This window comes from Macaca fascicularis, chromosome 9 (genome assembly GCF_037993035.2).
Source record: "Macaca fascicularis isolate 582-1 chromosome 9, T2T-MFA8v1.1".
NCBI classification, from domain to species: domain Eukaryota; kingdom Metazoa; phylum Chordata; class Mammalia; order Primates; family Cercopithecidae; genus Macaca; species Macaca fascicularis.
Window position 1 is genome coordinate 134,119,504 of NC_088383.1, and position 14,714 is coordinate 134,134,217.

Below are 14,714 nucleotides of genomic sequence, written 5' to 3' on the forward strand. Positions count from 1 at the left end.
CATTCTTAATCCTGGGCTTAGTTGAGAAATGAGAAGGATGTGTGCAAGTGGAGGAAAAAGAATCCTCAACCCTGAGCGAAAAGCACGCGCCGTGGAGGAGCGAGGAGAACGGACACTCTGCAGATGCCAGGGCTGGGAAACAGGGTGAGGGGAAAACCGGCTCGCTGGCCTCAGAGCTGCGGCAGGTCCACCACGGTGCCGTGTTTTGCTGGAGGAACCTGGATGCCAGCTCGGTGGATCTTCTGCCCAGCGCAAAGGATCTCTGAAACCTGGAACAGGACAGGGGACACACCACAGACACGACACGGGCTCTGAAAGACCACTCACAAGGCCTGGCTCGCAGGAGATGACCATTCACGGGAACCTGCACGCTGCAGTCATTCTCATGCTTAGACGCCATGTCCACTTGCCAAGCAACAGCCTCTGAGAAAGCAGCTTCCCCCTTCTCAGTGTCCCAATGAGGCAACACAAGAGAGGAGAGGGCTGGCCGGGGGATGATCCTGGCCCCACCACCCTCTTCCAGGTGGAGTGAAGCAGAATGGAGACCTGTTTAAAGACTGCAGGGAGGACTTCAAATAGGCAGCCTCTAATCACTACCCAAGCCGGAGCTGAGCCAGGACACCAGCCTCACATGACTGATTTGTCAAGAGACTCCTCCCAGCACTTCCTTGAGTCATCCACAAGACAGAGCAGAACCCAAAGGCCGAGATGGAGGCAGAGGGACACCACCCCTGGCCCCACTGGAGCCCCAGTGAAGACCGAGATTTCCAGAACACACATGTGCTCACAAGCACACACGTGTTCACAAAAAGAAGAGAAGGGTTGTAGAGGAGGAAGGTAATCTTATAAAGGAAAGCCTGTTTTTCAGGAAAACCTCCACCTTATGGGGACCTTACCCTCTTCAGAAAGCCAAGGTCAGCCTGGGAGCTCCCGCATCACCTGCCCCGGGTACTCTCCCGGTGAGTTCATCACCCAAGCTCACCCAAGCAGGGCTGGTCTCTGGATTTGAAGACACACCCAACTTTGTGCCATTCCCTTTCAGTTCTCTGATAGCCTCTTTGAAAAGAAGGCTGTTCCCTTTGTTCAGGAGTATTAATTCAAATTCCTTTCTAAGGCTCACACCACACAAATGCAGGGGAGCGACCCAAAGGAAGTTCATCCGGCAAAATCCAGTTTCTCCCCGCTTTTCACAGGAGTGGTGCAAACAGACACTCCCAGCTAGGAGAAATCCTAAGCATCTTCCCTGTCTCTTGACCCCCAACTCCCCAAGGTGGAACCCACAAACCAGATCCTATTTAAGGTGTGCACACGGCTCCAGTTGAAAGCCAGAGGCAACCAGAGTTGGGGAGGGAGGTGGGGGGTGGAGGGCGGCTGCGATCATGCCATCCCAGACCACAAACACGGTGTTACCTATTGATAGTCTTACCTATTGATAAAATGTTACCTGGCCACTAAATCCAACTTTACCACATGAAGCCCTAAGCACTGTGAAAGCCACACACAGAACCCCCGGAGAGTGTGCCCTTGCGCTCTTGGAGTGCGGGCGGGGGGGGGGTGATGTTGCATCAGACACACAGATGACGGCAAGGGAGAAACTGAGCTTGGGAGGAAAGAAGAGGTCTGTTGGTTAGCGTGGCAAAGCCATCCCCAGACATTTCCCGTGTCCCAGTCAAAGGCCACAAGCAGCCTCGGGCAGCCACAGAGAAGCCAGAGGCAGGTGAAGTTGGTAGTAACTAGCTAGACTTAATTACCTAAGCTCCCTGGCTCTGATTCTTCATTGGTAAAACAGTGACTAACTACCACCTCTGCCTCTGCCAGGACAGCCCTGTGCTTTGGCCCCGGAGAGCCGATCTCAAGGCAGGTGTCTGGCCTTTGCCTGGACACAGCGAGTCTGTAATCCAGAGAGTCTGACCCATGTATTCAACGGGGCCTGCCTCAGGCTTCTGAACAGGAGCCACGCTGTTCTGAAGATTCTCTCCAAAAGTGTAGTGAATGTAAAACGTCCTAGAGCAGGAAATGATCTAGAAACCGCTCCGTGGCATTGGATTGTGACTTCCTAACAAAATGATCACTCATCAAACAGGTCTGGGCCTGAGAGAAAGATATCTTTATCTGAGAAGCTCAGTTGATTCCTGGGGAAAACGGGACGGCTCCTCCCCTGAACCTTTAATTTCAGGGTGGGCAAGGAAAGAGGCTCACCCCAGGCAGGAAGGAGTTCCTCCTCCCACCACGGAGTCATGCCCAACCCACTCAGGCAAGTCCCCCAAGTGACTCCTCAGACATCACCCCACCTCGTGAAAATGAAACGCAACAACACACAATGGCCCAGCGAACTGGTGCCAGACACTAAGTAAGTGCTCAGGAAATGGTTGTTCTCTAGTTACTTGAACAACAGGTACAGCGCACTTGAATGGCTGCATAAATTTCTGGAGCACCAAATTAAATCTGCAAAACATAGAGGCGAACGCAGAAATTCCTCCATGGAGAAGATGGGTGCAAGACGGAACGGGTCAGACCGCACCGTCCTACTACTCAGCGCTCGGACAACCTCTAGTCAGAAGCCTCCCAGGCTTCAGGTGTCAGAGCCGCCGGGGTGAACAGCAGAGAACGCAGCAGAGGAGCGCAAATGTCACTCGTCCTTGACGTGGAATTCTGCTGAAGGTCTCAGTGGCCCTCGCTGTTTCCCACAGCAACTGCCACTGCGCTATTCGTACTACAAGGAAAATCACCCAGATTCGAAGGTTATTCACGAACCGTGGCCGCCCCCAAACACTGCCCAGGAGACGAGATCCCAAGCCGGTCTGGTGGAAATGATGCCGCTGTTTACCGTTTGCTTGCAACTCAGCCACCATCGCGCAGTCAATCAACGAACCTCACCACGACCCCAGGTCTGGAGCGCCCGGAGTCCGCGACCGCTGCGGGGTGGAGGCGGCTCTGACCTGCTGCAACCAGGTCCCTGCCCCTGCTCTGAGCCTGGAGTGCGGGCTAGGGGCCCAACGTGGTGTCCCCGCGTGGTCTCGAGGCTCCTCCCTTGCCGGTGCCTCGCGGACCGGAGAGGCGCCGGCGACCCCGCTGGCTTGAGGCGGCGTCTAGCTGGACCCCCGCCGCCCGGGGTCCAAGCGGGCCAGCTCAGCACAAAGGCCAGCGGGAGGAAGGAGGAAGTGGGCACGGGGGGCAGGGCCCATTCTCACACCTCTCAACGACTTCCCCGCGGCGGGAAGCGGCTCCATTTACAAGTGAAAAGGCGAGGCGCGAGGTGGGGGGGCCCGGGGGTGTCAGGTACCGCGACCCGCGGAGGGGCCGGGGCGGGGCCGCCAGGTGCCCTGCGGGGGGAAGAGGGCACAGCTGGGGCGGGGCCGCGGCGCCAGGTGTTCGGGCCCGCGGGGGCGGAGCCTCCAGGTCCACCCGCCGGGAGGAGAGGGGCGGACCCCAGGCATGGAGGGGGCTTCACCTGGGGCTCGGGAGCCAGGAACTCCGGGACCCCGGAAGCCCGGACGCCAGGAGGCCCGTCCTCGCAGCAGGGTGGGGCACCCCCGCGGTCCGGGAAATGCAGGAGACCCCGCCCTCTCCAGGTAGAAGGCGGCCAGGTGTGTCGGGCTGGCCCTCCCCGCAGCAGAAGGTCGCGCAGGACACCGGAAGTCGTCCTGGAGTCAGTCTGAGCTGATCGCAGGGGTTCCCGGCGCCCCAGGCCCCCCACACCGCAAGTCACAGGAACAAGGAGGAAAACAGCCTCTTTATGACTTGGGGGAGGCAATTCAATATTTCTTCCTGGCATAAAATAGGAATTGCTCTATTTACCCAGCCCGCAGGAGCGTCGTGAAGATTAATGACTGTGAAATGTTTTTAAGATCAAAAACATTCCAGATTTTACTTGTAGGCACTTATATGTGCATACTGGTATCTGTATAGCAAAATATACTCTTTATTGATTGCCCTCCTAGTGTGACTTCTATTCCGTAATCCGAAAGCCCTGATATACAAGAATCAGGTCTGTCTCTGCATGCTCCTGAAACACTAGGGAACAGGGAATATGGGTAGGAAATGTCGGGTCAGCTGGGTATCTACCCTGAGCCTCTAGCTCTATCCAGTCCGCAGGGCAGATAGAGCAATCCAGAGTGCCGACCACAGCTGAACGTCTGGAGAAAGGGAAAAAACTTTTAAGATTATTGGTCACTCCCACTGGGAAGAAAACACAGTATCCTCCCCAGCTCATTAGGAGGTGCTTTCAAAGCCTGAGTCTCCCATCAGGGTCTCTGGTGTTTGCGGCGCCTTGGCCGTCACTGGGAGCCAATGGTCAGCCAAGTCCTGCCTGTGCCAGAAGCCCACGCAGCCCATCTGGCCCGGCAGCTCCAACAGCAAGGCCTCCCTGTTCCGAGCGGAGTAAGGCCACATGACCACACGGAGGACAATGTTGGGCTCCCCAGGGGCGTCTCCACTCCAGGCTGAACATTCTCAGTTCCCTCAACCGTTCCTGAGACATGGCTTTAAGCGCTCTCTCGGGCCCTGCCCGCTGCTGGCTCTGGCTGTACTCCAGGTGGGCAGGCCTGGGAGCTGGCTGCAGCAACCCCAAGTGGGGTGTCCAGGATCCAGATGCATTTGCAAGAACCACCCCCACCCCTTCCCTTGGCCTCCCTGGACCTGAACAAGCAGCGGATAAGCCGACTTTGTTTGCACTTCCAGACTGCACTAAAGACTATCCATCAGCAAAAGAATAAACTCACAGCTAGAGTTCATTTACAAGGAAAGGTGCACAAACTCCTGGCCTTTCACCCCCTCCAGCAGAGAAACCTCGAATGCTCTGTTTTCCCCTCCAAACTCTTCATCTCTCATTTCCCCTCTCCACCCTCCCCCTGCCACACACACAGCTGGGGCAGGTACAACACTATCATTTCCAGGTTAGACTCTGGCCACTTGCACCTATAAAATAATTCTTTGCTAGCCTAATTTTATAGGTAAGATTTTAAAATTCCATCTTGGAAAAAGAAAAGCCCCATTAGGCCAGAGGAGTTGATCTCCCTCCATGGTCTAGGTCTTCGGTTCCTTCCAGAGAAACTTCCTCAGATTCCGTGACTCCATAATGAAGTTTTTGTTTGTCCTGGGCCTGGACAGATTGCTGGAGGCCAGATTTCAGGCATGGCTGGAGCACAGCCACGATAAGCTGGACTTTACAAGCCCTGAGTTCGCTTGTGCTGCAGGAAGACCTACACACACTGTCGCTGTGACACATCCTTTAACGTGGCCCCTCCAGGCTTCTGCCACAACGTGGGCTGGAATGAGACACAGAAATATTGCCACTATTTCCAGACAATCTTTAAGGCAGCTGACAGTTTCTTTTAGTCATAATTAAGAATTTGTTTTAATGCAAGAAGCACATTTCTGCTGATCAGAGGAGAGCTTTGGAGGAAGCACAAATCAGCAATACAATGGAAGGTACATATTTTTGTATTTTATAAGTGAGAAGGATTTTTAGAACCCCACGGATGAAAAGTCCAGCCCTCCCTCTCCCCCTCACCCCCGCCTCCAGGGTTTTTCTGGACTCACAGAAGGCAACAAAAACCAAAGGCAACACTGGTCACCACCAGGATCGGGGCAGACAACAGCAGCTACTCAGGGTTCCCATCCTTTAAACCCCAACCGATCTCTGGGAGAAACGAAGCCTCTATTATTACCTAGGACAAAAGTCACAATTCTCTACAGAACCAAAATCATCACTTGTCCCATTCATAAGATCCCAACGATTTCATCACAATTTTTGTGAATATTAAGCCAACTCTAGGCAACCATCTGTTACATTTAGTTAGGTAAACAGCTAAAGCAGGGCACCTCTGAAACATTCACTGAGGGAGGGACTAGGCACATATACATGCAAACTGCCACTGGTGCTCACCGAGTGTAGTTGCTAAAAAACTGAACAGGCTTCAGACACCAAAAATGGTTAATGATCTCCATATTATCTACATATTCCACTTAAGGTGAGGGTTAAAAAGTGAGGGGCCAGGAATGCACCTCCCTTAAGCTATAGAGCTGGTTCCACTTTGGGGACCTCAGCTCCCACGTGGAAGGAGAAGGGCTTTGTGAATGGGGGAGGAGCTTTTTCCCAAATGGCAGCAGCTACACAAAACATGAACATCCAGCAAAAACTTATTTTAGCTGCGTTCCCCCTAATGCTACCAACAGATTAAAGACTACTTTAAAGTCAGGAGAGGAGTAAAAATAAACACAACTTCTTCCTGTGACTTAAGATGCCTCCTTTCTGAAGTTGAATATCATTTCCTAAAATCACATTTCGAGGGGGTAGAAAAGGTCTGTTTACACTTTCCTTGAGGAACTCTACTATCTGCTGTTAAAATCGTTCCTCAGAAAAGCAGATTACTGAGAAGAGAAAGCACACGACGTTCCTCAGCAGTCCAGAAAAGACCACCTTCTAAGAAAAACTCTGGAAAGGGGGCAGACCAAATCTCCATGCCCGGCAAAGACAGATGAATGTGCCCCTGGTTCCCATCCTGTGCGCGGCTCCTGAAGTTTCTGCGTTCTCCAGCAGTTAGAAGAATGAAGGCGAAACTAACCCTTGGCTCCCATGGTCAACATTCCACACAAACAATGGCCTGGCTCTCTCCCTATTGTACATTCTGTATTCATCTGTGAATCCCCCCCCCTTTTTTTTTTTTACACAATGTGCAAAGCCCTTCTTTTCACAGGCGAAGTTCTGAATGCCCAAATGCAGCCATAATTTAGGCTTTAAACATTAATAATGATAGCTAAAAGCAAACTCCAGATTATGCCCAAACATTCATTTGTGAATATCATTAGAGTCACATTGATGGCTTTTGGATACTCTCCATTAAATCATGATCAAAAGAGCCACTGAACACCTTTAAAATGGTTCTGAAGTTTTTAGCAATTATTAAATACAATTTTCCAAACCCCGAGATAGGATTAAAAAAGAAAAACCCTTTCATAAGTCTTTGATACATATTCCATCAAACACAGACTTGAATGAAAATTAACTTCAAAAGATGAGGTGGGGAGGAGACGCCTTGCATTTTCCCTTCTTTCCAGGAGTGCTGTAACTTTAACTCACAGCAGTGTAAATTAGGACATGCTTACCAGCTGTAAGGGAGAAAACTGATATTTGCCCGGGTGGCGCAGTCTCTAAGAGGTATTCATTCCAGCATTTCATGTGCCCACTAAAAGTTTTCAGCAGGGAAAGTTCACACAAGCATTCCTCACCTAGCAATTCACAGAAAGATTATTGGGGGAAAAGACACCCCAAGATTTCACCACATGGGTCACTTTCATTAAGTACAAATACTTCTTTTTCCAGGGACAAACTGCCCTCCTATTTTTTAGTTACTACAAAAATGTGTTCCACCCTGTGTAACAGACCTACCATCCCAAAGTGGAAATATTACCTGAGCTGTGCCCTGCCCAACTGATAAATGTCCCTTCCCACCATGAGCTGTATGAATACATATTTGTGGCCTGATTCAGGGCCACAGGACACTAGGGCTGCTGCTTTTCCCTGATAGATGAACAGAGGGACCCAGGCTGCACGCACATACATTATGACGACAGCCCCTCTCTATGGAAATGACAGTGGTAAAAAATGACAACTGGGGCCACCATTCTACCATTGCTGTAAACTCTTTAAATTTTTTCCATTGAGGGAACGCGTTAAGTGCAAAGGGTATAACTTTGCTTTCAAAAATGATTCATGATGTTAGTGAACTGTTGGCAAATGGCATTCTGGTGCTAGATCTCAGCAGGGCTGCTCCCTCAGAGGTGTCCCCTTTTCGGTTTTCTTTCAATCCTTGAATCTCAAGGATTTCAAATAGTGTGAGCCGTTTGTATTTTAACGGCAATGGTAGCAATAAAAATATCATTTTAAAATCCAGTGCACTGCTTGTTCAGTACATACTACATACAGTCATCATTTCTTTACCTTGTCGTTAGTTACTCAGAAACTAAAAAGTTGCAGGTTGATTTTCTGGTTTTGTCATTTGTTGTTGCTGTTTGTTTGTTTCATTTAATCTCTCTTTGAAACACTTTCCAGACTTACAAAGTAAAATATCCAGAATTTTAAAAGTTAAGAGCAAAGTTATTGATTATTCTCTGAAAGGGTAACTGACAAACTAGTTAATAATTATACAGATAGCAAGTTTTACTGTTTCATCTTGTGTACACGACCAGATTAACAATGGCAGGGAAAGCACACACAACTTGGCAGGGACAGGAACAGGTGTGCCCCAGTCTCAAAAGGCCAAAATATCTCACCAAGTATGTCACTGGTGTGTTTTTACAATGGCACTAGTGTTTGTTTTTAAGTAGCCAAACGTTCTTACTTTCTGAACTTTAGAGAGACATACTTTACGAGTATCTCTCTCTTCACTGAATTGATGATACAGTTCCACACATAAATTGCAACTCATGCAAGGAAATGATTTTTAGGGACAATAAGGCTTTTTAAAATCAGTTAAGAAAAGGTAATTCACCCTGCTCCTCCCTGCAGGAGAACACCCATTCAAGGGTCAGTTTCAAAGCTCCCAGGAGAAACCGTAAATAACTCACAGGGTTCTGCATTCAACCTGCAGACTCTTATTAAGGTACAATTAGAGAGGGGGTTGTCAAGTTGGGGTTAAAAAAAAAAAAGAGTGGTGGGACTCGGGCACTCTACCTTATCTTTCTAAACAGGAAAAAGAACTAAACCCAAACCACCTAGTCAGGTTCAAAACAAGCTCCAAACCCAAGATCTTTTAATTCCCTCTAATAACTGCTTTCCAAAGGGATGTAACTGGGGTCCCCTACCCCTGGGGCACAAAAAACCAATCAGCGCCATAAATTCCCTTTGCCTTCAACCCTCTCTCCTTTTTACCGGGGGGCAGGGTGGGGGGAGGGGGTGACCCAACATCAACACTTACACTCTACAGAAATATGCTGGCTTATTTCCTTTGTTTGCTCGTGTTATACTTGATCAAGTGTGAACGATTAAACTGGTTTCATTAAAGGCAAGTGCATTCACGGCTAACATCCAACTTCAATGGCAACTCTAAGCATATTTTGCAAGAAAGAGGGCCTGCTTTTTTTGCTTGAAATCTACCATCTCATTAACTTTTCTTTTGGGGGCAATAAAAAGGGCACTAGGGGTTTTTCAGGAGAATGTCAGAGCAGTTCAGATATCTGATGCCAGACAAAAGAATATTTAGTGTTTCAACTCTATGATACAGTCTCTGCTAAAGAAAAAAATTGTTTCAATATTAAAGCAGCTATGACTGAAAATGTTTAATTAGCATTTTGACTATTACTTTATAATTGCTGTAAGAAGTATCCTTTGAAATCAAGTGATTATAAAAATAAGATCCTTTAAAGTCTCATTACTTCAAAATAGAAAAGATTTATATTTTAAAAAAAAGGGGGGGAGGTTAAAAACCTCAGAATCCTCAAAGTACACGAAAACTACCCACTTCTACTTGGAAAACCCTCGAGGCAAAACAGCAATCTTAGGTACTGAACACGAGGTAATTTTTAAACTGTCTTCGAACCCAAACACCTAGCAGAGAAAGCTATCTTTTTTGAAAGAGTGGTATGAGTCGATATATTTCGCCCAAGTTAGAAAGGCAGAAAGAATCACTTTGTAAACTTCCCCAAAATATAACGTCCCCTCAAAATTATCCATGTCAGATAAAAATATACCAGTCTCTAGAATATCCAACAGAATTGCAAATAAGGCGTTTAGCATTTTAAATTCCCAATGCATATTTATAGAATAGAATTCTCTTGTCTATCCTTCCAGCCACTCGCATCAGACTCTCTAAGAACTTAACCCGATCTCCAATCTTTAAAGAAAAAAAGGGGGTAAATACACAGAAGGATTGTTTACCCCGGACAGGGCAAGAAAGCCCGGTGTGACGACGTAGGCCATTGCCAGCAGCCTCCACCGCGAGCACGCAGAGCGGGGATTTCTACGAAAAATTCCTCCTCTTCCCTATAAAATCCTAAACGTGGGGTCCTCTGCAGCCAACTGCCGCTTGGGCCGCCTCCGGAAAAAGTACCGGGCGGGGGGAGGGGGGACAACCACAAACACTCGCGCGCACACGCTCACTCCGTGTCCGCGACCGTCGTCGCCGGCGGAAAGCGAGCCACGGGAGGGAGTGTGTGCGCGCGTGTGTGTCTCGGCGCGGCCCGCGGTGACCGAGCTGAGCTCTTGGGCCCGCGGCCTCCGAGCCCCAGGGCGCGGCGTGGGCTGCAGGCGACCCGCCACGCCGCTGGGCCTCCCGCCGGAGAAAGGCCCAGGCACGCCCCGGCTCCCGCGCGCCTCTGTCCAACTCGCCCGGGGCGCTGGGGGCAGCGCGAGAGAGAGAAAGAAAGGCGCTTCCCCTCGGCCGCGCGGGGCCGTCCGGCGCCGCGGAGGGCTGGGAGGAGGAGGGACCGCGGCGGCCCGGCTGTCCCCGCGCCGCACAGGATCCCCGCCGCCCGGGGCGCGCCCTAGCCGGCCCCTCCTGCTAAACTTTTTCTTTTTGATTCGCCCCACCCGAAAAGTGCGGCCCGGGCGGGGAAGGTGGGGGAGGCGGGCGGGCCGGGCTCCCGGCGGCGGCGGGCGAGGAGGAAGTGGTGCCCGCGGGAGCGCGGCCGGGCAGAGGAAATGCCCGGCCCGCCCGGCCCCCGCCCGCGCCCGCCGCCCGGCCCGCCCAGGCCCCCCGCCCCGCCGCGACTTTGGCGGGCCGAGCCCCGCGCGGCAGTGGCGGCGGCGGCAGCGGCAGCAGATGTGGCCCGGCTGCCCGGAGGAGCCAACAATGCGGGGCCGGCAAAACAAAAGGGTTCCACTTCGCCTCCTTTCCCGTCTTTCACTTGCGCTCCCGGGGCGCCGCGCGGGATCCCCCGCCGGCAGGGGCAGCGCCCCTGGGGACCGCGAGCCGCTCGCGCCCCGACTTCCCCATGGAACCCCTCTTCTCCGCGCCGCCCCCCCCGCCTCGTAGGCGCAAGGCCCGCCGCACCCCGGCGCGCTCGGACTCCTGTTCCCCGGGGATCCAGCCGTATTGTCCCCGCGGCGCGTCGCGCGCTCGGCCTGGGTCGCCGGCGGCCCCCGAGCGCGCACCCACCGGGCTCAGGGAGCAGGAGCCGGGGGCGACCAGGGAACCGTCGCCGAGACGCCGCCGCCGCCGCCGCTGCCCTCTGGACGCCGCCGCGCTCGGGGTTTCTTTCTTTTTTTTTTTTTCCAACCCTGATGGGAAGGAAGGTGACCGCCTACTTCGCATTCATCAACTCTCATCACAACAACAAAAATCCTGGCGCAAACGGCGGCCAGCGGGCGCAATCGGTGGCGGGGGCGGGCGGGGACCCCCGAGCCAGCGTCCACCCCCGGTCGCTGAGGGGGGACGCGGGGCCGGGGGCACGGACCAAAGATGTCCTCGGATGCCGGCTCCGTGTCCTTCGCCCTCTTCCTCCTCCTCCTCCCTGAGTGGCGCAGTGAGGCGCGGGCGCGGCGCCCCCAGCCCGCGGCCGCAGGTGAGGCGGGGGCGGCGGCGGCCCCAGCCCTCCCCCGGGGCCCCCCTTACCTCGTCCCGGACGGTCGGCGTCCACGGCGAAAGGCGCCCACCCTGGAGGCGGCGGCGGCGGCGGCTCCCGCCCCTCCCACCCCACCCGGCGGCGGTGGCGGTGGCGGCGGCTGTGCGGCCCCCCCTCAGCGCGGCATGGCTCCCGGTTCGGTCCCTCGCTCCTCGGGCCGCCGCCGGCTCCTCCGGGCCGCTCCCGAGCCACCTTAAAATGACACACGCACACAGGGACACACACACAAAAACTTAATCTCTCCAGCTCCCCGCCCCTCCCCCTCCCGCCCTCCCCACCCTCCCTCCGTTCCTCTCCTCTCCCCACCCTACCCCTCCCTTCCCTTCCACCTCCTCCCCTCGCCGCCGAGCCTCTTCCTACTTCCCCACCCACCCCACCCCCTTCCTCCGCCCACCCGGTTCCCAATTCCCCCCGCGTCCCGGCCCTGCGCCCTCCCGCCCGCCGAGAGGGGGCTGCGCTGGGGGTCCCCGGCCCGCGCCCGCCCCGCGCCGCGCTCACCCCCGAGAGGATGCTAATTCCAACTTGGATCGGGGGAGGGAACGTCCTGGATGCCGAGCGCCTCCCGGCTATTTGCTCTTCTTTATTTGTTTTCTCCTCCGGGGAAGGAGGAGGAAAACGGAGAGAAAAGGAAAGGAAAGAAGCGGCGCTGGCCGCAGCTCCCGGTGCCCGCCGGCTGCGCAGGAGCGAGGCGGGAGGCGAGGTGAGGGTCGCCGCTCGCTCACTCCTCGCTCCTTTTTTTGGGGGGGGGGGCAAAGGCGGGGTCTCTCTTTGCAAACCAATGACACAACCCCACATGGGCCGGCCTCGCCCCCTCCAGATACTCCTCACTACAAATCGGCTCTCTCGGGGGATTAGTGGCTCCGCGAAAGTGCACACAGGCGCGGCGGGCGGGAGGGCCAGGGGCCGGGCGCGGCGGGCACTCCCTGGCCCGGCCCCGCCCGGGAGGCCCTGGGGAAGCGCGGGGGCCTCGGTAGCAGGGGCCGGGGTCCTGTCGCGGTGGCTCGGGGTCCGCTGCTCCCCTCGCCCTTCATCCTCCTCCGCCCCTTCCACGTGGGGTACCGGGCTGCCGGCCACGTGGGGGAACGCGAGCCCCGGGTGGCCCCGGCCCCGTGGGGCCCCGCCCAGCCAGAGGCGCCGACCAGCCCCCTTCCCGGCCCCCGGGCTCCAACTTCCTCCTGGGCCCCCGCACCGGCCGCTTCTGCCTTCTCAGGCCCGCGGGGTCAGGCGCGGGCCGGCCGCAGGGGGCACTTGCGCTCCCCAAATCCAGATCCGGGAGACCGTGCCGGAGAGGCGGCGACCGCTGTGGGTGCGCAGGGAAGGGGCCCTCTGTGCTGCAAGTTGCAGCAGTGCTGTGCCCTAAAAGAAGCAAAACATTCTTACACATTTAAAAAAAAAAAGAAAAGAAAAGAAAGAAAAGGTTCCCTCTTGCTGCCTGTATCTCGCAGGGGCATTTGAGAAGCCCTGTGTTGGGTCGGAGCCCCGGGCCTCGAGGAGGGAGGCGCGCTGCAGCGTGGGGGCCCGCGGCTCGGGGTCCTAGGCTTGCGCGGCGGCCCGGAGCTCACGCCGTCCTGACGTCTCGAGGTTGGAGTCTGCACACCGAGCCTGGGGAACCAGGCCCAGCGACCGCTCGCGGCCCAACGAGCACCTGGGCTAAATTCCCTGCCTGTGACCCGCGACGTCCGAGCGCCGTCTCCGGAAGGGAGCTGGTGGCCGCGGAGTGTGGGGTCTTCTCCCTGTGCCCCAGGGCCCCCCAAACTCTCTTCTCACTACCCTGAGTTCGGCGTGCATCCTCCCAGAATCCCTGGGTGGGCTGAACTGAGCCCTTAAGATCGATTTGTTTAAAAAACCCTATTGAGATATTAGGAACTGGATTGAGATGTCGAGCAGGAAAGGAGTGGGAGGGGTCTGGGGTCCGGCCTTTGGAGGCCGCAGGGACCGCCATTCCGCGAACCCAGCCGCCCCGTGTGGCCTCCTCCATCCCTGAGTGCCCCGAGCCCTGCAGAGCCGAGGAAACTTAGAGCCAGGGCCAGGGGGCCGGAGGAGAGGCCACTGAGCCGCGCGACCCTTTTCTGCATCCCAAAGAGCGTTGCTCCAGGCCTCCCAGTCTTTATTAAACATTTCTTAAATCCTGCCCCAGCCCGCCGCGGGGCTTGTTTGCCAAAGTGCACCAGGTGCGGCCTGAGCGACCTGCAGTGGAGGGGCCGGGACTATAGATGATAGCTTAATCACTCAACAAGATTTTAAAACGTGATTGAAGACCGCCTACCTGTGAGGGCAGCGCGGACCAGGCCTTTCTTGACCGCAGGTCCACGTAATGCGGTCACTAAGAATCCCGCCGCACGGTTTTCGCGTGGCCCTCGTAGGGCCTGGCCAGGCCAACTGAGGGGCGCACCGGGCTGCGCTTCCATAGAGGAATCCTCGCACATGCACTCACGGTTGTCTTTTCTTCTGGCAACCCTGGATCTCCACAAACTGATCTTCAGGGCGCTTCCCTCTTCAGCAGTTTTGCCTCAAGGGCATGGCGCCTCAACTAGGTTTTGGCTATAAACAAACCGCGGCCACCGCCGGGCTACCAGGTTACCAGTACCTGTTCTTCCGAGTTTCTTAGGCATAAACTATAAGAACTACAAATAAAGATATTCTGCTTCCTTATTTCACAGAAGTCTTTGGTTCTGAGTGGCCTTCTCAGGAAGAAACCACAAAAAGCCTGATTTTCCGTATCATTCCTTCACTTTCACGCGTTCTATAAATTTGAATTCAGACTTGGAAAGTATTATTAATATGTTCTTGGCCGGGCGCGGTGGCTTACGCCTGTAATCCCAGCACTTTGGGAGGCCGAGGCGGGCCGATCACGAGGTCAGATCAAGACCATCCTGGCTAACACGGTGAAACCCCGTCTCTAATAAAAAAAAAAAAAAATACAAAAATTAGCTGGGCCTGGTGGCGTGCGCGTGTAATCCCAGCTACTTGGGAGGCTGGGGCAGCAGAATCGCTTGAACCAGGGAGGCGGAGGTTGCAATGAGCCGAGATTGAACCACTGCATTCCAGTCTGGGCGACAGAGGGAAACTCCGTCTCAAAAAAAGAGAAAGTATCATTATTATTATAATTACACTGCATTAAGTATTATTGTTGTTGTTTGTTATTATTATTA

At 54.5% G+C, this 14,714-nt stretch overlaps 1 protein-coding gene across 24 annotated transcripts in view; it reads right to left on the reverse strand.

Annotated features, from left to right (window-relative positions):
- Nucleotides 1–12,630, reverse strand: part of CTBP2 (C-terminal binding protein 2) — a 173,224-nt gene extending 160,594 nt beyond the window's left edge. For 8 of the 24 annotated variants that reach the window (XM_074003053.1, XM_045361723.2, XM_074003048.1 and 5 more), the window contains exon 1: nt 11,553–11,765. Coding sequence is in view for 2 of the 24 variants with exons in the window: in XM_065521583.1 (XP_065377655.1) it covers nt 11,553–11,754; nt 12,061–12,357 (499 nt within the window). In the remaining 22 variants the exon portion in view is untranslated. Of the gene's footprint in view, nt 1–2,754; nt 3,520–9,877; nt 10,326–11,552; nt 11,766–12,060 lie in introns of those variants that run through there. The other 16 variants (XM_074003054.1, XM_065521595.1, XM_074003050.1 and 13 more) reach the window with 9 other exon arrangements.
- Nucleotides 12,631–14,714: the final 2,084 nt, after the last annotated feature.